This window comes from Triturus cristatus, chromosome 2_1, assembly GCF_964204655.1.
Source record: "Triturus cristatus chromosome 2_1, aTriCri1.1, whole genome shotgun sequence".
In the NCBI taxonomy this organism is placed as follows: domain Eukaryota; kingdom Metazoa; phylum Chordata; class Amphibia; order Caudata; family Salamandridae; genus Triturus; species Triturus cristatus.
This window is the reverse complement of record NC_140581.1, coordinates 902,399,941-902,426,122: the sequence shown is the minus strand read 5'-3', so window position 1 is coordinate 902,426,122 and position 26,182 is coordinate 902,399,941. Positions and strand designations below refer to the sequence as shown.

At 42.2% G+C, this 26,182-nt stretch overlaps 1 protein-coding gene across 1 annotated transcript in view; it reads right to left on the bottom strand.

The window, feature by feature from the left end:
• The window catches only part of SLC28A3 (solute carrier family 28 member 3), a 312,588-nt gene that overhangs the window by 124,697 nt on the left and 161,709 nt on the right, over window positions 1–26,182 (bottom strand). The window contains exons 4-7 of the mRNA XM_085633118.1: window positions 25,452–25,543; window positions 9,508–9,697; window positions 6,902–7,046; window positions 3,164–3,277 (exon numbers count right to left, since the gene is read on the bottom strand). Of these exons, the coding sequence (XP_085489244.1) occupies window positions 3,164–3,277; window positions 6,902–7,046; window positions 9,508–9,697; window positions 25,452–25,543 (541 nt within the window). The remainder of the gene's footprint in view (window positions 1–3,163; window positions 3,278–6,901; window positions 7,047–9,507; window positions 9,698–25,451; window positions 25,544–26,182) is intronic.

The window sequence follows — 26,182 nt, the reverse complement described above, 5'->3', positions numbered from 1 at the left end:
GTCCTACAATTTAGGTGGAGGAGTGAAGGGTAAGGCTGATGGTGGTGGGAGTGGGTAGCTGAAAACTTGGTAATTTTTGAATATTTGGGTGGGGAAGAGGAATACAATGGGGTGTGTGGTAGAGCACCAGCTATCTCATTTATGAATGTTTAAGAAGAGGAATGCTAATGGTAGGGGTGGAATTTGAGTTTCTATTCATTTTCAGTGGGGTAGCAGAGCAGTAGCCAGTGGGTGGCTGGGGGTCTAGCATGTAGAATTTTCTTACAGGATGAAGTACCTGAAGCAGGCCGTGCTGTGGGTGGCTCCCCAATGCTATCCCTGCTCCTGCGTTGCTGATCTGAAGGGACTGCGACATATTTAACATAACATTTTTGAATGATTAACTATGAAAAAGGGTATGTTCTCACCTTGGGGTTCTGAGCAACATCATAGACAACTCACGCTTCAATGTTGTTGTCTATTTACTATCATACACTGTACCTCTTGGTGAAAACCATCCCCGTTATTTAAAGTTACAGAGTCACAATTCAATTTTTTTCCCTATATGGGATCTAAACCAGGGGCAGAAGATCAAATTTGGTAAACTGGCAGTGACTCTCCAGTACTAAAGTGACTGATGAGTTGTTAAATCTCTGTTCCTCTGCTAATTTTTTCTCATATTCTGTGAATCTGTACGTTTGGAAGACTGTTTGCTAGTCTCTTCTGAAGCATTAATCTTCCTCTATTTGTCCCCTAGCCACTCCCTCTTTAGATGGGCAAGCTATGGGAGGTTAGTATGATTTTTGGGGGCAGATTATGGTTTCCTTTGTTTAGGAGCCAGCTAATGCATAACCAACTCATTTTACTCAAAAGATTGTGCTAATATACATTCAGGTTGGTTTAAATATCCACTTTATGTTAGAATTCAGATAGTGTGTTGAAAAGCATCCACTTGTCAAAGGAGAAATAATTTGGCCCAGACCTAATGTAGGTTTAACAGCGATATCTAGGATGATATACTTAAGCTTGCCATTCATGGTATGTGTAGCATTGTATGACCAAACCAGGACACATACATAAGAACTAGATTGAGAATAGAGGCATAAATATTGAGTATGAGGTCCAGAATATGACCAGTCTTTTGAGTTTGGATTTCCACCTACTTCTGGAATTCAAAGCTATGATGTATGTTTGTGGTATTTCTATAGCACAAATGTAGCTAAATGACAGCTGAGCGCTGTACATGGTCAAAGACAAGCATAAAGCCAAGGTGTGATCAGGGAGGTAGCTGGTTTGAGGCCTGTTAATGCACTGTAATGCAGTGTTATTTAAAGAGGTGAGTCTTCAATTCTTTCTTAAACTGTAGCAGTATTTCAGTGATCATGATGGATGGGGGAGGTGGGTGGTTTTTCCAGATCCTGGATATATAGATGGAAAAGGCCCACTGCCATGTATGTATGTTACCATTTAAACAAACATTCTGATGATATGTGGACATTTCTTTACTATGAATATTAAAATCTGACATGATAATGTTCCTACACAAAATATGCAAATATTCACAGAGCAGCAGCAACTCTGAACAACATAGGCAATTTCAGACAGGAGGGTGAGGCACATTAACTTTCATTTAAGAAAAGTCCATATGTGCTGTAAACTAGATGGCAAGTCAGCGTGCTCAAAAATAGAACAAGCTAGCTTTGGATTTTTATGTAGCAGCAGTATAAATGAATTAACTTGGAAAATATGCATGTATGGAGCAGTTTCATATTAGAAAATAAGCGTTATGTGCACTGTTTGGATGAAATTATCTGATTCACAACATTATAATAGCTCTGCAATCAGTTTATTGATTTGAGATTCTTGCAAGGTCAGACAATTAGTTTATTGTTTTGTTTTGAGATCCTTGACAGTTTTGAGTATCAATTTCCAAGTCTTGGCTTGTTAAGATCTGAGAGTAAATCAAAGAGGAAGGTCTGCAATTGTCTTTTTAGTGAAAGTATAAAGGATTCAGGTCCCATGACTGCTGACACATGTTTCGCTTGGGTGAGATTATGCCTATGACCATTTTAAAGGATAGTAGTTTTGTCACACTCTGCGAATGACAGTGCATCATTATGTAAATATAAACGTTTGCTTTAAAAGACAGACACATCTGTACATTTTCGACTTTGAGTAAATGGGACTATGAACATCTATTTCAGGTTCTTCATGACATAAGCATACGTATGTATTGACCAATTGTGATTGTATAGTTGTAAAGTGTAATGAAGTGCCAGCGTACAAAACAAAAAAATTATCTTTCAACCCAACAAATGAAGACTTTGATATTGTTAACAATACTGGTAAATCAAAGACTGGTCAAGAACCATAAAACAATAAAATAGTTACAGGGCCATACTGTAGATGTTAGCAATTTGAATTCATTACAAAACTATTAATACTGCTATCCTCTATGGTAAGGGTGCTACATCAACAGCGATTTTCCAAGCTCCTTTATTGGCTCTAGATAGGAGCGTTTGCTCCTCCGAAAGCTGTAAACATTAACAGGTCTAAACTAAAATTTACAAAAAATCTGAACAATTTCTATGGACCAATGGGGCTGAACCAGTACCAGGTGCCAGTCAACGACCCTAGTCTAAAGTACTTGCAGACTTGAATGAAACAGGGCATCCTCTCTCCCTGCATCCTATATTGCCAACACAAGTAGATCTAGAATCTGTTAGGAGGACAGCAGATAGCACCCATTACACACACGTGGGAAAAGCAATTCAATGATTGTGAACGTTTGCAAGACTTCTTCTTTAATGGGGTGATGAATCTGAAGCATTCCTCTCCATGGATGTTGCATTAGGCGTTGCCATGGGAGCTGTCTCATGTGTATCCCCCCCTCCTGGCCAATAGCGATTCGTTTATTGCAGATAACTTTCCCATATTTGAATTACTATTATTTTACTATTATGAAGCTCTGCCTGCTGGAGATATCTGGCATCATTCAACACAGTAATAACCCTCTTCTTCCACATTTTGACAGATTTGTTGCTGCATCCCTAGACAGAATGAGTGACACCATTGTCCCCATTTTTTCACAGGTTCATGAGGGTCTACTGAAATACCATTATAGAGAAGTCCTTTGACCTAACTCTGCTTGACAAGCAAAGATCTTGGCTAATGAAAACCATACCTGAACTTGAATCCCGAGCCAATCAAAAGCATCATATCCTGGCTTGGTTCTTAGAATGATGAGACCCAAAATGAACTGTAGTCCTATTCCCCAAAACACTGGTCTCCAAGAAACCTGTGCATGAAAATAAAGAGAGACATCAATTTCAAATGTAAAGGAAACTGATATTTGCACACATTCTGATTAGCAGCAGGATATATGTTCAAAAAGTGTCTATCTGCTTAGTTTATTACGAGTCAGCTGTCATACTATGATGTGCAAGGAGGACCCAAATCACAAAGCAAGTCCTAAGTCTATGGAGGTGATGTCAAAATGTAAGTATGTTGGCGATTTCTAACTGTTCAACTGATTTACAAAAGTCCCAAGCATACGTAAGTATAACCTCCAACCTTCAAAAGTTGTTTAACTCTGTGTTATTTACATACTTTCTGATATACTCCTCTTTCTCTAACCGTACACATGCAAACTTTTGTATATTGACTTACAGAATTTAGTCAGTTTTGAAAAATATTTGTTTTTTTCTTTTCATAAAAACAATTAGCATGAAATTTGAGACCCGATTATTGTTTGACATAAATATTGTGTATAGCATATTGTCTCCAAAAAAATTGCCCAGTGAAGTTAACAATAGTAACCTATACCCCAAGGTACGAAAGATTGGTAAACAATACTTTGTAAACAATATTTATGTCAGGTGATATTTCTCCATAAAATAGTCGGACATAAAACGTTCCAATGAGAGATATATTTTCACAGACCCCACCCCATGAAAATGGAGAATATACATGGACATTAAGTGTCATTAACACTTGAGTCTCTCAGGTATAAGCTTAGAAGTGATGAAATCCAGGTAATGCATTCTAAGGGTCAGATTTAAAGTTTGGCGACAGAGTACAGTCCATCAGGGTTGTAGAGGACATTATCTTTACCAGCAAGACAGAGTACAGTCTGAGAAATGTAGAGACCACCGCTGGCCCGCAGTGATTTCTATTACTCAATAGGAACCACTGTCATGGCAGTTCATGTCACGCTACAACAGGTTTTGTGGACTGCCGCCATTGATTTTGATGGCTGTTCACCGAACTGTAGCAACGTTTATACTTTAACAAGTTTTTGTTTTTTAAAAGCAAACTCCCAAAGTGGGAAGTGAAAAACAAATAACTAATGATCCTTACACCAATGGAGTTTTGTCTCTGGATATAGGGGTCATTATTTTTATTTCTGTTCCTCCCCACCAGGTTTTACCTGGTGGTGATGGACATAAAATGTTTTTGTGCACTCTAATACGGTGGGTGGTGTATTGGCCTTTGCTTGAAGGTCACCACTCTGTTGAGAAGTCAGAGGAAGTTTTCTGTCGACAGAATCAATGAGGTCTCTGTTGACGGAAAGCTGGCGGTCTGCCCAAATCTAAATGAGGTCGGCAGACCGAGAGTTTGGTGAACAGGGTACTCTGTCAATTTTGTAACAGAGTACCTCATCTACCAAAGCCTAAATCTGGTTCTAAGTCATAAACTTGTGACTGTGTGGATGTTCATCTAATTTGGACAGCATATGCTTTTACTCTCATTCAACACCTTCTGTGAAACCTACACTCCCTCATCGAGCTGTCACTTATGATTACAAAGTTACGTACATGAGTACAGAGTTCAAAAATGCAGGTTTTTCCTAGCTGGATTACTAAATACATTCTGGTGATGTTTCAAGAAATTGAGATGGTGTCCTGGTTTTGACTAACAAAGGACAATATAGGTGGGGAAGGTTAGCACAGCCAGACCCCCTGGCCCAGATTGGGGAACCTATGGGGACCTTCCAGGAATGAAATGTTAAGAAAGCAGATTTTGCCACTAGTACTACGGCGGCACCCAGTAAGCCTCCCTGTGGCCATGCGCAGAGAGTGCTGGCCACAACTTGGCAGGTTGTATGCAGGGCTTGGGACAGGTCAGACCCCTCGGCCAACCCATGCTGTGCAAAGCCTTTGGCTGTGCGTGGCAGGATTTGTTCTGGGCGGTTGGTCATAGGACCTGGCTGAAGACCAGCCCTGGTGGCTAAACTCCGCTGTGCAACTTCGTGCAGTGATCACAGACATGGCGGTCTACTGTACCAAGCAGGTCACTCTCTGTGAGATGACAGAAAAATGTAGTAGGTTGCAATCTGTAACCTATCTCATGAATACTCATGTGGAAGGTAGAGTTGTGAGTGACCACGATTCAGCATTTTGTGAACAATCCTATTGCCAAATAAGTCAGTTCACATATTATCACTGGATTTACAAAACGTTGCTGCAAATGTTGCAACCTCTTTTTGCACATCTGACATTGCTACTTCTGGATGGAGATAATGCCCAGCCTCCCATTCTCTGATTTAGCGCTGATCCACGGCGCTCAGACCAATCACAATGCTGCATTTCAGTGTTGTGATTGGCTATTGGGAGGCTGGGAGCCAGGTGCATCCTGCTTTCTACCCTGGAAGCTGGGAAGAGGACCGAGAGGAGGCGGCGATGATGGCAGACGGCAGTGGCAGACAGGTAAGTGTATATTATTTTAAAAATGTCATTCCCTCCTCTCCCTAGGCCCCCTTGACCTGACCCCCCACTGCCTTCTAATATCAGCCGCCACTGGTGTACATAACACTCACATATACACACAAGGCCACGCACAGGCACACACAGACACTGACAATGTGTTTGCAAATTAAAAATATATCTATAATGCCAGGCGGCTCCTATTCTGCTGAGAAACACAACGGGTCTTTATCAGGGTCGGATTGGGATCACAATTAGGCCCAGGCACTCCCCAAAAATGTGGCCCACATTCCTAAATGCTTAGTATTTTGTTTTGTTGCTTTATATAGCATGGACTCGGTCCAAAGACATTGGAGCAATTACCAACCAGCTACACTCCACAAAATCAAATTCATTTTTATTTTAGGTAGATTACGTGATTTGCCCATATTCACTGGATATTGAGGTAAAGCTAGAACTCAAACGTATTTCCCCAGTTCCAACATCAGCAGCTCTGAAGGTGACTTCACAGCAAGGCATATTCCCCCACTCCTCCATCAGGGCCTAAAAAATACTGGGACTGAGGTGACAACACCTGGCCCCTAACGAGGCGACTTCTCCTACTAACCCCTCCCCATCCCATTATAGCCTCCGGGTATGACCTGGCAGGGAAGGGGGATCTAGAAAAGCACACGACTGATGCTGCGACTCCAGGCTTAGGTGATAATGCCTCACCCTGCGAGGGTCCTTCATACTCCCACCCTCCCCACAACTGTCATGGCCTGAAAGTGATGACCCCACATGGGAATTACACTGCTTCTGGGCCGGGCCGGCCACACGATGCTGGGTGCAGAGGTGAGAATGCCATAAGGGCCAGAACAACACCTGGCCCCCAGCTTCAGGTTAACAGCAGGGTAGGGGAGTGCCCATGATAATGGCGACACTTGACAGTGGCCTGGCGGAGACCGGGGAAGATAGTAAGTTTCAGTTGACCGGTGTGCAGAGGCCCTAAAAATCGGCCCACAGATGACCCTGAGGCACCGGCCCATTTCCCAATGCCCAACTGCCCGCTGTCCAAATCCGAGCCTGGTCCATATCATTTTGTGCACAATTGCTTTATGCTTTAGGACGTCTATCTTTCAGAGTATCATAAGCCAGAGAGTATGGGAAGGCAGCCATTTTCTTAAGTACATTTTATAAGGATGTAGAATAAAACAAGTGTTTGATAAGGTACTCACCCTGGCGGGATACTTCGAAAACACCCACATTATTAAGACATACATCACAAGGCCTCCAAAAGATATAAGCTGATTAGCACCCATTCTGGCCGTATCAAATATAAGCCAACATATCACTGCAGCAATTAATGCTATATAAATAACCCTGGAAAGAGGAAAATAAAGGAAGTAGAGTTACAAAATACCAATTTTTGGTTTGTGCTAAACACTACAAATCAATACGTGTATTTATCAGAGATATTTGAGAACAGTGAATGTCTTTTCTGATTTGGCTAATAATATAAATTGTTTATACACATACAACAAATGCTTCTCCAAATACTTAAAATGGTGGCGAGATTTTCTACCATGTGGTAATAGGGGAAGCTGACCGAGAGGGATTATAATAAGCAGTACCTTTCCGTTCCCAGTTGTGGAAGGAGTTGACAATGTGGAGAGATCAGTTTTGTTGTCGGGATACAGAATACTGTCAGTGTTGCCATAGAGTGGCAGCCATATTTTGACCACTAGTGGCAGTGTCTAACCTCTCCAATCGGGCCAAACCAAACCAAAATCGGGTAAAGAACGAAATGCACCAACACACCTGAAAAGGGCTGCAAGCACTCACCCCAAACTGGCCCTATATGGTTTTCTGGAGGTTCCCAACTAACGAAGGAACAACTTGCTGCCACGCCAACACCGAACGGTGGTGGGTAGTGTAAGGTTAGACTCCCTGGGTGAAGTAGTAGTAGATATTTATTTAGCGCGTGTATCACCCTTCGGTCTCATGGCGCTTTGCCAACACAGGAAACTCAAAAGGGAGAAAGCAGAGATTAGAATAGCCATGTTTTAAGATCTTTCCGGAATTTTTTATTGTTCGTTTCCTGGCGAAGTCGTAGCGGCAGTGAGTTCCATAGTTTCGGTGCAATTTTAGAGAAGGACCTGTCTCCATTTTTTACAGTCCGGACCTTGGGAATCCTCAACAGGTATTTGTTTGATGAGCGGAGTGAGCGCCCTGACTGATATTTAACTAACTTTTTGGCTAAATAGATCGGACCCTGGCTGTTCAGGGTTTTGCGAGTCAGGCAACATATTTTAAAAGAGACCCTACTCCTTATTGGCAACCAATGTAGGGTTTTCAGACTCAGGGAAGATGGGGACCGGGAAGGCAGATTCAGGACCAATCTGGCTGCCGTGTTCTGCAGCACTTGTAGTTTCGACAGGAGTCTTTCATTTATGGATGGAAACAGCGCATTGCCATAATCTAGTCGATTTACGATTAGGCCCTGTACAAGGGGCAACCTGGAACCAAGGGGAATCCGAGTGTAGATTAAGTATAGGCACCTAGAAAAGTTCTCAGTGGTGAACAATGTTACAGTATAATAATGCTGAAATTTCAATGTGTCGTTAGACGGGCAAATCTATTGTGATTGTGCATCAGGGAGGGGCTCACAATAATGATGAGGGCCGGCATTTCGATTATCAGAATTGTAGGCATTTATCATGTAGATATATGCTCCTGGAATTCTACCTCTGGCTGTTTTGGTGTATACGCCGATGTCCCTGGACCAGTAACTTTTTGTTGGGGCATCAAACAGGGTCCCTCCGCCATATTGTACCTGAAAGGGGTCTTACTATTCTTTTTTTCTATCAAATGTGCATCACCTGTGCCAGACTCGGTATGAGGTTGGTGGTGAGTGGCAGACACCTATTGTAAACAACATTTAACCTGTCCACCTCAATACCAGGCATTAGACTCTTTCTAAGTTATCACAGTGTTTGCACATAAGGAAGCTGAGGCACCACAATGCATCACCTTTCAAAACTAAGGGGCATATTTACATGAAAATGGTGCAGCGTGGTGCTGGAAGCAATTTTGCTGCGCAGAGCTGCGTCATTTTTAAAATGCAGGGATGCGCCATATTAACAAGACAACAGTGCATCCCTGTGCTCACCCCTGCACTGGTGCTAAAAAACCTACCTAATACCAACATAGGCACCCTTGTATCATGTTGCAAGGGTGCCTGCATTGCAGGGATGATTGTGTTTGTGCAGGAAAAGGCACCTTCCTGCACAAAAACAGTAATTAATGGTGTTTTGCTCCTTCTATGTGGGCTGCAGAAAAGTATTTCTCCTCGCTGCACCACATTAACACCTCCGTTTGAAAGGTGTTCATTTTTGGCACTGCCTCAGATTTACACATCCTTGTAAATCTGGAGCAGTGTCAAAAAGCAATGGGTGTTGCTGGGAATGCCCACAGCAACACCCATTGCACGCCCCTTTGATGCAGAAAACTGCGTTGCAGAGGGCCATATTTCCATGGTTGTGTTAAGCCACGCAAAGTTGCTTACAGCGGCCTTGTAATTATGGGCTAGCATAGAGCGCCACTGGAGCGTCAACAAACGTGACGCTCTTGTTGCGCTAGGGGCTTGTAAATATGCCCCTTAATACCATGCCGGAAACTGTCAAACACTGCTTTTCTATATTTTTTTCATATCGCACATAAGGCTTACTCAAATTAACTGCATCTCATCAGTCTGGGTCAGAAAAACTTTTTAAACATATGTTATTTTCTGGGGGTTTTATTCTTTGCCAGTTTTGAAGAAAGTGATTTTATTTTCACTTACCATTTCAGCCAAAACCAATGCTTTTTTAGAAATCTCCCACAGGGAGAAAAACATTTCACAATTCTTCCTTCATATCTGTCCATGAACCAGTCCCAGAAAATGAAGAACAGGGCCAGGAGCGTTAACACAAACAGAGCTAGAGCTCGCCGGAAATCCAGGACACAGGCCGCGATCACCAGAGCAAAGAAACCTGCAAGAGACCACAGAGTGACGTAGAGCACTTTAACAACCATATCATTGTAATACTGGTATTATTTGCCTGGAAGTTGCTGATATTTACACAGATGGGGCTATTCATTTATAGAACATAACGTGTATTTGTAAAGCACGCGTTCACCCAGAAGGGCCTCTTGCAGCTGAATAACAGATGTTTATTGTTATCCAACTCAATGGTACTCATTTAATCGACCTCAGAATGATAAAAGGCTGAGTGGACCTGCCGGGATTTGAACCTGTGACCATAAGGTCAAACCCAGGTTCCTACAGAGGACGCATTAGTCCACTAAGCCACCTGACCCAGCACATAGAGCGCATTTAGTTATTCATTTCACATTTTTATGTAGCATAGTCCAAAAGAAGAAGGTGTCACTGTGCCTCACAAAAAATAGCATGATGAACGAGACTCTCTTTGAATTGGATACTGAGGCAAGTTCTACAGAAAGAAAAAGAATGTAGTAAGACAAATTCAAACTAAATCGCAGTCAGCACATCAAAGAGGGAGAACGAGTAGTGGCGACGTGGACATGATGTCAAATAAGAGTTGGTAGCAGGTCAAAGAAGTGTCTTAGCATCGAGATACCTCATGTAAATGGATTTGGGCAGGGTGAGGCGGGGAGTGACAAAGCGAAAAAGGAGGAAGAACAGTGAATGGAGAAGGCAGCAGGGAACACTGAAAGAGAAGCCAATAAGGTCTAATAGCAGGACTAGGGAAAAGCAAGTTAGTGATGGAAGAGAAGAGGGAAAGAAAGGAGACTTCAAGGATACACCTAGCTTCTTATGATGTTTCACAATACGTGTCAACCAGGCAAAATGAAGAGCAGCAAAGGTGATACACTTCACATCCACTGGCAAGGACAAAAGGTCTTGCCTTTGGGACTTATTGGCTTTGGCAATGCCCTTTGTTGAGGACAAAAAAAAGAGTAGGCTCGAGGACGCGGCTGCAGCAGCGCCATGATAATGTAGATGTGCATGTGTGATGACATGTGCATGCATATGCATCACTAGGAGTGTGAAAGCCTACAAAATGATGCAAGTGTCATTTTTTTTATTTACTGATCTGAGAAGGACTGTAAAATTTTGAAAGATAAAATTGAAGTAGCAAAATAATAAAAAACATTTAGATGGAGGAGAGTGCAGTAATTTGCTGCCTGCCCCCATAAAAAAATAATAAAGAATAAAATAATAGAACAGATCACTTGGGTTGGGAAAATGAGGAGCAGGTGGTGGGGGAAGCAACGGGGAATGGAGTGGATGAGAGGGAAAAGCAACACACCAGCGAGAGCAATACAGAGGGTGTGTGAGAAGCACATGAGGAAGAAAGCAACAGGAGTGAGGGAGCTTGAGGGGGCAGAAGCACACTAAAGGGAGCTTGCAGCAATAGGCAGACAGCAGCATGGAGAATGGAGGCTGGTATTTCATGAGGGGAGAAGCACACATGGGAGGGCAATGGAAAACACATGCGCTCTCATAGAGTGCTCAGGCAAAAACAAAAAAGTAGTTTCCTAAAATTGAACAGTGGATGAATACATGTCAGCCAAGCCAAGGGATGATAAAGAGGATATACGAAAGGGAACGAGATAAACACAGGATTAGACAAGATGGAGAAGGAAATCCATTCAATAAGAAGCAAGCAAATGAGAGTGATAATAAAGACAACCAATAGTGCAGAATGGGTGGTCTGTAAGTCCACTCTAACTTCTTGGTAAGCCCACGATAGCTCTTTTCAAACCAGACAGTTTACATTCTATGATAGGTAAAACCTAACAATCTTGTTGTAAAACATGGTATGTGTCAATTAAAAGTATACATATATGTATATGTATATTTATATATATTCACTGAAAAAACCATAGGTTTCACACATGTTATAGTTAGCGGAAATTTTACTGATAAAAAACCAATGAAATTCCCCCGTTATAGTTAGTGCAGGCAACTATAACTCACGCGACCGCAATCCTCTGCTGATGCTAATACTGTATTTAGACACTTATTTGCCCATGTCTTCTTCCATAAATTTTTAGCTATACATATATATTACAAATTATTTTTTTTCATAAAGACACATATATCATCAGCAGAAGATTGCGGTCGCGTGAGTTATAGTTGCCTGCACTAACTATAACGGGGGAATTTCATTGGTTTTTTATCAGTAAAATTTCCGCTAACTATAACATGTGTGAAACCTATGGTTTTTTCAGTGAATTTGCAAGGTTTTTTAAATGCTAATTCCTAACTATAACGTGTATGAAACCTATGGTTTTTTCAGTGAATTTGTACGGTTTTTTAAATGCTAAGTTACTTTACGCCATTCGTGGCGTGCGCGCCCACTTAACGCAGTTCGTTCCGTGCGCGCACGGTGCGCTTCGCGCACCGTGCGCGCACAGTGAGCACGCGGTGCGCGACGCCCACTTTACGCAGTTAGTGCCGTGCACGCACGGTGGGCACGCGGTGCGCTACGCGCACCGCGTGCCCACGTTAAGCTAGATGGGCCATGTACGCACGATGCGCTTCGCGCACCGTGCGCACATGGAGGACATATGATGCGCTTCGTTGTGAAAGGTAATATTTTAATTTTTCATATCTGTTATATGCCATGCACAACTGGTGCACTTCGGGCACCATTTGCACATGGGGTGGGGAGAGTGTGGATCATTTTTTTTATATAATATTTTTTATCGTACGCGTATGGTAAGCGTAATCGGCGAAATTATCGAAAAAATTAAAATTCCGTTTTTGGCCTTGGGGGATCTTTGGGGACTCCCTCAACATGGCTAGGTGCTTTGGAGCTGTCTAAACAGCCCCTTTACATGTTTTTGTCCTTTGTTTTTTAATCCACACTCTGAGTGCGAGAGAGAAAATGGCGGCCGCCGCTTCCTGGTTTCGACCGATTCGAATGTTTACTAAGATCTAACAGCCAATCAGAATCGCGCTCGCGCACGTCACCGTACGCGTACGGTAAGTGCACCGTAAGCGCACCGTAAGCTGGCTCAGATATATATATTGATTTAAAGGCTATTTTCTCAGAATCTACTGAACAGATTTACACCAAACCTACAAAAGGCACTTCCTTGACCTGTAGACTACCTCTCTGCCAAATTTCAAGGAACTCTGTTCAGCCGTTCGGGCTGTAGCTGTGTCTAAAGGTCCTATGAAAAAATGCATGGGAAAAACGCGTTTTGGGACCCCCCTTTTATCTCAGCCCCCGCTTGACGAATCCCCCCGAGACTTTCAGGGTAGGAGCGGAGCGTAGCGCCCCACCTATTTTGAAATATTCGCGAGGATTCGTCGACCGGCGCCAAAGTTATTCAAAATAGAATGTTGCGGATTTCCTATGGAAACAGGGTCCTAACTATAACTACCTACTGGCAACCGCCAGTAGGTAATATATATATAAATATGTATATATATGTATATATATATTCACTGAAAAAACCATAGGTTTCACACATGTTATAGTTAGCGGAAATTTTACTGATAAAAAACCAATGAAATTCCCCCGTTATAGTTAGTGCAGGAAACTATAACTCACGCGACCGCAATCCTCTGCTGATGCTAATACTGTATTTAGACACTTATTTGCCCATGTCTTCTTCCATAAATTTTTAGCTATACATATATTACAAATATTTTTTTTTCATAAAGACACATATGTCATCAGCAGAAGATTGCGGTCGCGTGAGTTATAGTTTCCTGCACTAACTATAACGGGGGAATTTCATTGGTTTTTTATCAGTAAAATTTCCGCTAACTATAACATGTGTGAAACCTATGGTTTTTTCAGTGAATTTGCAAGGTTTTTTAAATGCTAATTCCTAACTATAACGTGTGTGAAACCTATGGTTTTTTCAGTGAATTTGTACGGTTTTTTAAATGCTAAGTTACTTTACGCCATTCGTGGCGTGCGCGCCCACTTAACGCAGTTCGTTCCGTGCGCGCACGGTGCGCTTCGCGCACCGTGCGCGCACAGTGAGCACGCAGTGCGCTTCGCGCACCGCGCGCCCACTTTACGCAGTTAGTGCCGTGCACGCACGGTGGGCACGCGGTGCGCACATGGAGGACATATTATGCGCTTCCTTGTGATAGGTAATCTGTTGAAATTTTTTTGGGAAATGCTGTGCTCTTATATGCCATGCACAAATGGTGGCCTACGGCCACCATTTGCACACGGGGTGGAGAGAGTGTGGATTTTTTTTAAAAAATTTTTTTTACCGTACGCGTACGGTAAGCGTACGGTAAGCGTAATCGCCGAAATTTTCGAAAAATAAAAAATTACCGTTTTTTGCCTTGGGGGATCTTTGACGACTCAACTAACATGGTTATGTGCATGGGCGCTGTCTAAACAGCCCCTTTATATGTTTTTGGCATTTGTTTATCAGCTCCCCCCTCAGAGTGCGAGAGAGAAAATGGCGGCCGCCGCTTCCTGGTTTCGACCGATTCGAATGTTTACTAAGATCTAAGGGCCAATCAGAATCGCGCTCGCGCACGCCACCGTACGCGTACGGTAAGCGCACCGTAAACGCACCGTAAGCTGGCTCAGATATATATATTGATTTAAAGGCTATTTTCTCAGAATCTACTGAACAGATTTACACCAAACCTACAAAAGGCACTTCCTTGACCTGAGGACTACCTCTCTGCCAAATTTCAAGTAATTCTGTTCAGCCGTTCGGGCTGTAGCTGTGTCTAAAGGTCCTATGGAAAAATGCATGGGAAAAACGCGTTTTGGGACCCCTTTTTTATCTCAGCCCCCGCTTGACGAATCCCCCTGAGACTTTCAGGGTAGGAGCGGAGCGTAGCGCCCCACCTATTTTGAAAAATTCGCAAGGATTCGTCGACCGGCGCAAAAGTTATTCAAAATAGAATGTTGCGGATTTCCAATGGAAACGTGGTCCTAACTATAACTACCTACTGGCGACCGCCAGTAGGTAATATATATATATATATATATATATATATATATATATATATATATATATATATATATATATATATGTTATATATATGCCAAAGTCCTCGCCTTCAACTTCTTCACCTATGAGAACAGATCGAGCGTAGACCCAGTTTCGGTGCTTGTTTGTTTGTTTATTTGCACACCATCAAGTCGCCATGACGCATTTCAGCAGATCCCTGCCTTGATCACATGACAGCGTTGCTTTGCGTGAAACCCCATTTTAAAGTGCCAGTGCAAACGATTAGTACTAGACATAGAAAACATCCTTACGGTTCCTGCATGAATGCATTCAATTGACATTGTATAAATACAATCATGTATTGAATTAAAAATTGATGGAACAGAGAAAAATATAACAACTAATTTTAAATAAAATGGTATAATTTTTCAAACAACTGATTTTAAATAAAATTGTAAAATTTTTCAAACCACGGAAACAACCTTTGTTCTCTCTTGGTTTGAAATTTTTTGCTTAAATGCAATTTCTCGTTCCATCCCACCATGAAATGAAAAGAAATGAAAAGACCATTTGTTAAGCGCGATAGCTACCCTAAGGCATCCTAGCGCTGCAGACAAACACGTGCAGGAATACAGTTAGGAACTATACAGGTTTGTTGAAGAGCAGAAGTCCACGTAAGTACCACGTAAGTACTAATTCAAGTACATTTTAAGAAACATTTTTACGAAGAAAAGTGCCTAAAATACATAAAAAAGAATACCCCACCTGTGCAAACAGTGTAAAGTGCTAGTGCGAATTATAAACGTCATGTCCAGTTGCCACGAATAGTACAATATAAATATATTATCTCATGATTCGCTATTCTGGCAACTTAAACCATTGTGCTGCTGACAGCATGTGCAAAATAGGTCAAGGGAAATAGGCCTAAAGTTCTACTGTACTGAGACAAATGATTCCCACAATCATAAATATGTTTCCATAAATATGTAAATAAATACTGTTTATAAATAAATACATATATAGTCATATAAATACAAATCATTTATCTTAAAACCCAATAAAAAATTAATACTTAAAAAGATAATTTCTATATAAAACCTCATTATCAAAATTTCTTTGTAAGAAATGTACGATTGTTCAGTCCACAAATATTTGTCAGTTATGTATGGCCAAAGAATAAGACAGTAATAAGAATTATTTAAAACCCAACTATGAATTAAAATTAATGAATTGAGTAAAACCCCTCCGATACTGTCATTCTCTACTCTTATCCAGAAACCTCTAGACTCTTGAGTGGTAGCTGAAATATATATGGTTGGCCTGTTTGCAACACAAATTTCTTCAGAAGCTAGTGGTCTGCTGAATTATTTATAAGTAGGTGTGCAGATCCTCACTCGTGTTTAATCCCCCTGGCTGCTTTGTGTCTAGCTCAAGGATATAATGAGTCTCTAGACGTCTCAGCTTCCCTTCTCGGTCTCCCCCTCTCCTTTGTGGGGGGACTGTATCTATGACGTAGTACTTAAGATGTTTTAGGTTTCTCTCATGTTGCTCTTTAAAATGTCTAGCCACAGGATAATTCGGGTCATTATTGATTATCGCCCTAGTGTGTTGAAGAACCCTTTTGTGTGCCACCAATTTTGTGCTGCCAATGTATGCTAGGTTGCAGCTGCATTCCAGAACATACACCGCAAAGTCAGTTCTACATGTAAGATGGTGTTTAATCATATGTGGCTTATCGCTGAAAGCAGTAAGGTAAGATGTTCTATTGCTTCCATACAGACATGATTTACAATTAGAGCATTTAAAGAACCCCTTTCTCGCAGTGAGCCAAACCTCTACCTCTTTGTCCTCCGGACTACTCTTCACTAGAATATTAGCCATGGAAACTGACTTCCTATATGTTATTGAAGGAGATCTAGGAAGAGTACTGTCTATAACGGCATCTTCCCTAACTATAGGCCAATTGCGTTGGATGATTTTTCGCAATTGTTGTTCCTGTCTGGAGAAGGTCAAGATGAGTCTGACAGGTTCAGTGGAAACCCCTGGACTTTCTTTAGTAGACTTCTGAGAATACTCTTTATATTGTAAGATCTTCCCTGGCCAATGCTCTGGATTTGCGGATAGCTGCATCTATAGTTTTACTGTTATATCCCCGCTGCAGAAAGCGTGCCTTACCGTCCCTCTGGTGTTTTTCCAAATCTTTTTCATTGCTACAAATCCTACGTAGCCACAGCATCTCCCCATAAGGGATGCTGTGAATTAAGTGTGAGGGATGGGCACTGGACGCATGGAGCAGGGTATTACCCGCTGTCTCTTTGCGAAATAGGGAAGTGGTTATTATTTCATTTTTTACTGGACGATTTACATCCAAAAATGTAACATTACTGTCACTGATGCAAGATGTAAATGCAAGGTTGACATTATTTACATTAATTTAAGCAATGAAATCCCTGGCTTCTGTCTGTGTACCATTCCATACAATAATCAGATCATCAATATATCGTAGCCAGGACACCACATTCCCACTGTAGATTTGCTCATACTGCTTTCTCAGGACCAGTTCCTTCCACCAGCCCATAAACATGCAGGTGTAGCTGGGGGAGAAACTGGCCCCCATTGCAACATTCTATTATGCTGCCTGTACTCTATGGGTCTTATAGCTAGGAAATACTCCACCGCCTTCATTCCATCACAGTTTTTGATACAGGTATAAAGCGAGGACACATCCAAAGTTATTAATTGATAACCTTCCTGCCATACCACATTACGAATCTTGCGAATGAAGTCACTGGTATCCTGTGTATATGACTCCAGACTGTGGACATGTTCCTGCAAAAAATAAGTCTATATACCTCGTCAAATTTTCCAGGGGCCCATCACAGGCTGCGATGATGGGCCTTCCCGGTGGCCTTTCAATGTTCTTATGCACCTTCAGGATGAAGTAGATGATGGGGATTTTTGGGTGGTGCTTTCTTAAGAATTTAAATTCCTCCAGGTTGAGCAAACCCAAACTTTTCCATGCCAGTAATTTGGTATAAAGCTGGTCCTGCATGGCTTTGTATTTAAGGGGGGTGCTTTTGCGATAGCAATCAGTATTGTTTAATTGACTATAGGCTTCTGTCATATAGTCTACTAGGGGTCAAAGTACTATATTTCCCCCTTTGTCCGAATTTCTGATTACTATGTTCCCCTCTTTCTTGAGTTTGGCCATGAGCTGTCCACATTTTCTTTCGTGGTTTGCGATTTTTCTTTTTTCTTTGTTAGTTATGGTGTTGAGTTTCTTTATTTGGGCCACAACCAATTCATTGAATCTCTCACCGTGATTGGTGTGAATTTGGATTTAACTTTGAAGGGTGTGTCCGGCTTGATCCAGGTCATTGCTTCAGATCCCTGGGATTCCAGTCCTGTACGTCTTTCCATACCCACCCCCTGCTGTTCGTGTCATTGGGGGGTTTCCGCTCCACTCTCCAACTCTTGTAGGTCTCTCAATAGATCATAGTCCGCAACTACTAATTCTGATGTACTGGGAGTAGTAGTAGTTGCACTCAAATTTATCTGAGTTTGTGGCTAAAGTTTGTGGAACTTCTGAAGTTTCAACTTCCTAATAAATTGGTACACTTCTGCATGCATTTGAGTGAAGTAAAATTGGATTCAGGACAGTAGGTTAGCCCCAGGGAGAGCAGTTGTTCCTCTGCTGCTGTCAGATTAATTTTGGCTAAGTTGATAATTGTGTTGGCATTTTCTGGTCCTGGGGAGGGTGTCACTGTCAGCTTGTCTACTTGTTCCTCCATGACCCCCGTCCCCGACCTCCCCGCTTGCTGCCTACGTTGCTTGACTGCCCTCCTTCTTTCTCTCCTGTTCCTTGTGCGTCATTTTTTGCCTGCTGACCTCTCAGGCACAGAGTTTTTCTCCTGCTGCATCTCAGGTACTCTAGTTCCTCTCCCATTGTGAGCCTGATTGGGTTTTGTTTCTGTAGATCTTCCCAGCCCTCAGCGTCAGACTATATATATATCATTTCTCCCAATTCTCCTGGAATATGCCAAGGAAACAGCACTCATGGGCGTAGGTTCATAAGATTTATTATTTGAACCACAGGCGCGTTTCGGCAACAGCCTTTCTCGATGTTTGCTGGTAAACGCCATAACCACCATTTTAAATACTTCATTCACCTCCCATTACCTGGTAACAACATAAACAAGGGACTTTCCATATTAGGACGGTGTCTGACCCAACTCTGTGTTCTGCCACCTTGGAACTATTTCCGGGTACAATGTATCCTAGGAGAGCAAACATCAATGGAGGAATATATATAGGGTAAGCTTGGTGGCAGACATATATATATATATATATAAGCCCCGCTGTGTCCCTCGATCTTGCTCTTTATGGAGAAAGGATTTGGTTGTATCTATGATGTGTTTTTGCCAATGACACGCAACGAGGAGACCCTTTCATAACGAGGTTGTGACTACATTGGCAGAAGGAGGTGTGTTGCCGAGCAATCGGATTGTTGCGACCCACCATCTGGCCCCCGGAGAGCAGTGGAGACTGTCAGCACTGCTGAACCATGACTGCATGGCTTGGCGCAGTCATTGTACCGGCGTCAGGAGTCCCCAGCCTCTGGGAGGCCGATGTGAAGAAAGTTGGGGACTGGAGACCTTTAATTCCAGATTTGACCAAGTCCTACCCCTGAATTCACAGCAAAAACAACTTACCGACATTTAGGTCAACAGAGTGTTGCATTGTGGGACCGGTAGTTGCTGTGGACATCAGTGATGTAATTTGAGATGTCATCAGTGATGTCACTGACCATGTCATGAATAATGTAATATGTGACATCATCAGCAGTGGATTGCAGGCACGCGAGATGTAGTTAGTACAACTAACTATATCGGAGGAATTTCAATGGTTTTGTTCGAGTGAAATGTCCAGCTAAGTATAACACCCCTAAAACCTATGGTTTTTTCAGTGAATTTCTAAGGTTTTTTAAATGCTAATTCCTAACTATATCAGGCCTGAAACCTATGGTTTTTTCAGTGAATTTCAAAGGTTTTTTAAATGCTAATTCCTAACTATATCAGGCCTGAAACCTATGGATTTTTCAGTGAATTTCAAAGGTTTTGTAAATGACAATTTTTAATGTATTAATTGTTATACTGATTTTTTTTTATACTGATTTACTACATTTTTAAACTATTTATCTTTAGATATTTTATTTTTTTAATTACATTATAATTACATTATACATTACAATACAAAATACACTTTCTCAGGATGAATTACTTTAGTTTAAATACTTTGCAAATAGGCAATAGACTTTTAAGTACAGTAGTTACAGTTGTTGCAATGGGCAACACAATTTCAAACACAATGCAACATTGAGCTGAATGTGAATTTCTAATCAATGCAATTAGTTACTTTATGGATTACTTTTCTAACCACAGGACTGGATCCTAGAGTCAGTCCTTGGACATCTCCTGTAAACAGTTGAGTAAAAGCATTTTGGTTACAGTAGTGATTTTTAAGTTATATTATTGTATTTTAAAAGTTGACACTTGGAAGTTTTTTCACATAGAATCACCAATGTTATCCTATGGCAGAAAATTCATTTAGCAGGTAAGTAGTGTTATTGTTACGTTTTCTTACTCCGTGGTGGATCCTGGGTCCAGCACTGGTGAATCTCCTGTAAACAGTTGAAAGAATGTGTTTAAGTCATACAGACAATTTTTTAGGAATACTTTTAGTTTGTAAAAATAGACACTTTGAAACTTTTCTGGTGCAAACCACACAATAGATTCCTATGGAAGGAAATACAAGTTACTGATAAGTACGCTTAGAAGTACTTGTCAGGGTAAGTGCTGGGTTAAAAGATGCAGCACTGGGTTCTCTCCTGATAAAAGGTGAGTAAATCGGAATTCATAGTTCGGCTGATTTTACAGGAATATTTGTACGTTTCAAAAATGGACACTTAGAAACTTTTCTGCTGAAAACCACACAATGGATTCCTATGGAAGGAAATACAAGTTAATGGTAAGTACGCTTAGAATTACTTTTCAGGGTCAGTGCTGGGCTAAAAGATGCAGCCCTTGGTTCTCTCCTGATAACAGATGAGTAAATCAGTATTCGTAGTACGGCTGAATTTACAGGAATATTTGTACGTTTCAAAAATGGACACAGAAACTTTTCTGCTGAAAACCACACAATGGATTCCTATGGAAGGAAACACAAGTTACTGGTAAGTACGCTTAGAATTACTTTTCAGGGTCAGTGCTGGGCTAAAAGATGTAGCACTGGGTTCTCTCCTTAAAACAGGTGAGTAAATCGGAATTCGTAGTTCGGCTGCTTTTAGAGGAATATTTGTACGTTTCAAAAATTGACACAGAAACCTTTCTGCTGAAAACCACACAATGGATTCCTATGGAAGGAAATACAAGTTACTGGTAGGTACGCTTAGAATTACTTTTCGGGGTCAGTGCTGGGCTAAAAGATGCAGCACTGGGTTCTCTCCTGATAACAGGTGAGTAAATCAGAATTCATAGTTTGGCTGATTTTACAGGAATATTTGTCATGGGCAACTTTTAAAATCATTTTATGGAGGGGGGCTGCGTGGCCCCCATCCTCTGGCCACTTATGGCCCCGGGGACCCCATCCCCCGGGGCCTGGCTCTTGTTGGGGACCTTGGGGGGGTCCCCAATCCCCCCACGGTCCCAGCCGGCTCCCCGCCTCCTGCGGGAGCCGGCATTGCTTTTCCACATGGGGAGCAGTTAACATGCTGCTCCCCATATGGAAAAGCAATCTGTTTTGCTTCATTGAAGCGAAAGCAGGTTTCCCTGCTCTCGCTTTAATGAAGCAAAGCAGTTTGCAATGGCAGGGTGGGAGCCGCCAGGCTCCCGTCCTGTCATTGCAAACTACAGTGTCCCGGGGGTGGGCACCCCGGGACACTGCAGGAGCTGGCCCTTGGGGGTGGCGGTCCCCAGGGCCTAGACAAGGCACCAGGAGGGGGGCCACGCGGCCCCCCTCCCACATTTTGAAGAAGCCCCGGGGGGTGGCGGTCCCCAGGGCTGGGGGGGCCTGAGAGCCCCCTCACCCAATAATAATAAGCCCCGGGGGTGGCGGTCCCGGGGTCAGTGTGGACCCCCCCACACTGTTTTTTTTAAATGCCCCGGGATTTGGCCCCCCCGGGGCCAATTACCAAAGAAGCGCTTCATTTTGTAAAAAATTTCGGCCGAAATTCACGCTGGGTGCGCGAATCTCACCGATTAATTTTTTTTTTAATGCTTTTTTTGGCCCTGGGGGTCCTTGTGGGACCCCCTGAGCAGGCCTAGGGGGTCAGGGTGTTTCTACCCTGCCCCCTTTTCGCGTTTTCCGCGTTTGTTTCTTATGTTTCTTGTGCCTCGGTTCTACCAAGGGTTTTAAGGTGCTGGGGGCTGTCAGGGAGATTATTTCCCAGAGGCACATGATGCTGAGCTGCCACTGGCGATTGAACCACGAGCCCCGCGCTCCGGAGTCAGCTGCTCTGGCCACTGCATCACACCTCTCCCTTACAGGAACAAATCGAAATGGAGACATCTGAATGAATCCATTTGTTAAAGTTCAAGTCCTTGTCACTATAGAAGCTAAGGCAGCTTGATTGTAGGCCAGACAGTTGACATCCAAACAAACTCTTGCCCAAGAAAAAGAACTTCTATTTTAGAAGCATTAAGAATTAGGAGGTGCATGTTCATCCAATTTAAGATGTTGGAAAGACAGCCAATGAGAGTCTCCTGAATTTGATCAACAGGTTTTCCCGATCTCAAGATCTATTGAGTGTTGTCATCATATGAAATCATCTCTGCCATATAAGCCCTAATCATAGTAGCGGAAAAAAGGAACACAAATGATCCCAGTGGAATTCCAAATGTCACTGTTGAAGACGTTGAGTGGAAAGAGAGCTGAGCAAGAGACTGAGTTCTGTTGGAAATAAATGAGAAAAACCATACCCCAACTGACCCTCGTGGACCTACGGTCTCCAAGAATGAAAGGATCCACCTTATCGAAGGCGGCGCACACATCAAGTATAATAAGTCAAGTGTCAATGTCCTCGTCTACTCCCTGTCCGTGGTCATCCAGGACAGTGATTAAAGTTTTTTCCATGCTCATTGTAGGGTGAACTCATCTGGCTGGGTTCCAAGAGATGTGGCTTTTCCAGATACGTGGAAAGCCAGGGCATGATGCATTTCCTGTCAATTTTAGCAGCTGAAGGCAGCTGCAAACCAGGTGCACAGTTTATACCCAATCAGAAGCAGGCATAGTGTTGAAGGTACAGAAGTAGACCTTTTTTCTCTACTCCACTTCTAATTGGGTAAGAGGGCACTCAATTGACAACCCCTGAAGCTCCATTATCTGGCTAGTGCAGCATTTCAGATATATATTGCATCTGTGTGAGGCCAGACTATATCAGCCCCCACCAGACACATATGCAATACAGTCAGCAGAGTACTTTTCTGCTGCTAACATAATATGACAGCTTTTCCAAGCAAACAAATGGTCAGTGATATTGTTTGTTTTCATGTAAAAGCTGTAATATTCCAAGCATTTAGTGGAAGAGGAAAGCAGTGGGTTCACGCCCTGACGCACTCTATGGGCGAGCAGCACCATTGGCCTTCCATAGGATCCTAAGTAGAACAAGCATTGGCAAAGCCAATAGGTCTCGGCAATACCTGAGCATTTGGCCTTGTCAATGTGAATGTCTTTTAGCCATGTTGTCTAGCAGCACATCTGCTGTTCAGCATGACTGAAAGTTACTTAAAGCCCAGAAGCACAGGATGTTGAGCAAATGCAGAGTCTCTTCGCCCCCATGTTGAGGTTATTGTCCTGCCCCTCCTAACATAAAAAAGTGCTATGATGTGGCCTGCGCTGGTGCATCATATCATTTTTTCAGTGATTTTCAGCCATGCTGAGCAGCAGATGTGCTACAAGACAACTTGGCTAAAAGATATTCACATTGACAAGGCGAGATCTATTGGCTTTGCCAATGCTTGTTCAGTGTTGACAGGGTCTTGCTGACCAAATGTGGAAGTGATAGTGAGAAACAGTTGAGTAGCTTTGAAGTGAAACAAGGATGTGGCGTAACTGCCAGAGCTGCTGACAGGGGAGCTGGGGAACCAGGTTAGAATCTCGTGGTCATCTAGACAATTTGGGTTTCTGGGCAAATCACTTACACTTCCCACTCCTTATTAAAAAATAGAAAATATTGCTAATCAAATTGAGTTCCATTTGTTGTTTTTTCATAAATGAAATACAGTAATACCAGAAGAACATGATATGATACTGAAAAAAACGCCTCTTCCTCTCCCCTCAGTCTACCCCACATTTCTAACCACCCCTACCTTACCCGAGGTCAAGCCATTGCATTCTGTGAACCTTACAGGGACGGTTGGTGCCAAATTCTGCAGTGTGACACTGCGTGTGACGGAGCGTGATTATCTTAGTATGATTTGCCTCAGTCAATTCCTGCTCATTGGGTAGTGTGATACTAATACATACTTAAAAACATGACTAACAGTGTGACTCGTAAACCACGCAAGAGTTCAACCTGCATCGTGGAAGCATGCAAAATGGTCGCAAACCAGATCGAAGCAGGCTTTCATGTGGGCCTCAAAATGCATTTTATTATCTTAATTTCCTTCGAGAAAGACTTGAAAATGCTGACATGACTACACTATTAGCTGTGAGAACTTTTGCTGAAGTTAATTTTTCTAGTTTTCGAATAAAGGACACCCTCTCTACTAGTATAAAATTGTGTCGACTTTGTTGAAAGCTCAGAAAAAAGCGCTTAGGAACGGACATGATAAGATACAAATGAACTACCTAGTTCTGAGGAGGGATGAAATTGACCTTTTAGTAAAATAATGAACATTGGACAATGACATGAGGTATAATTTCTGGATCATTTTGGTAAGGTAATGATCACCCCTTGGACAGACCATAGACTTTGACCAATGGAAATAATAATAATAATGCAAACTGCCCAAAAGCTACTTTTGTGGTATGGAACTATGAACAATTATAACTGCCCCTTAGGAAAAGGACTGTGCGGGCTCTTCTTGCAAAATTTCCTATGGGCCTGACATGCTGTCGGTAGGAACTCTGATTTCTCTGAACTGAACTCACCTGTTTCCCCTGGGCTTTGCCAGCTGGTGAAGTTGAGCTGGCCAAAACTTTCGGCTGAAGGGTTGGAAGACTCTGGCTATTGCACGCTGTGCTCTAGCATCCTACTGGGTTCATCTTGTGTCCCCAGTTCCGATAAATCTGCAACCAATTCTTTGGTTTGTATGATTCTTTATTGCATTCTGAAAATTGTGTTGTGCTCTTTTTTTCTCTCTCTCTCTCTCTTTCATAGGGTATTATTTTGAGATGTATTTTGCTCTGAACTGTGATGTATCGTGATTTACCTGTATTCAATCGATAATCAATATTAAATGAAACTAATGTATTTTTGTGCCTTGACCATTCAACTCGTAGCCTAGATAAAGTTTGCTTGTTATAACTATTCATGGTATGTCATTTCTTGGTGTTTAGTCATTAAATGTGTGTGAGTATCATGTTTGTTAGGAAGGCCTTTCTTTATTCCATGTCCTCATGAAGAAGTGGCAATCCGTCTCTAATTATCCGAGTCCCTATTAGCTCAATCAAGAGATCCATCAGAGGACCCTTGTAGTAACTCTAACTCTGGGGTATTGAAGTTTGTGGTAGCTGAGGTTGTGTTAGAAAATTAAAATGTTTCCGCTACATCACGTGCATGGAAGACATTAGGTAAAATATATGCAATGCATATACCTGCTATCAAAATTGCATAGATAATTCTCTGAATGATGGTTTTATGCTTCTGGAAGAAATCACACACTGCGTCGTATTTCTGCTCCAGACACCTGTAGAAAACAAGAGAAAGGAGCGTCAGGAGAAATTAAGGCTACTCTAAAAATCAATGTGAGGTAAATTAGCCAAAGAGTACAAACAAGGGGCATATCAACAAGGGCTTTATCTCTGCTTTTTTGGCTTTAAAAGCCAAAAAAGGAGAGATAAAACTAGCGCCCTATCAACAACAGGGTGCTAACATGCAAATTTGCATGTTAGCACCCTTTTACTCTACGCTTCCCCTTGCATCTCTAATGAGATGCAAAGGGGGCTTTCCAGAGTAAAATAATAGGAGAAATGTCGCTAAGCGACATTTCTCCTATTATCAAGAATGTCGCTAACCCTGTTAGAGACAAAAAAAGCAGCGCTAACCGCGGTTAACGCTGCTTTTTTACATCTGGTATTTTTTTGACTTAGCCATGATATCCTATGGAAGGAGGATATCATGGCTAAGTTTCCCTATCAACAAGGTAACGTTAGCCTGTTAGCGTGAGGATTTTTATCGCTATTGAGATAAGCGTTGCTAATAGCACGCTATCTCAGCGATAAAAATTCACGCTAGCCGGCGATAATTATCCTAGCGCTAAGTGCGCTTAGAGATAATTATCGCCGGTTGTTGTTGATATGCCCCCAAGTCCCTAGCATCATCGTCA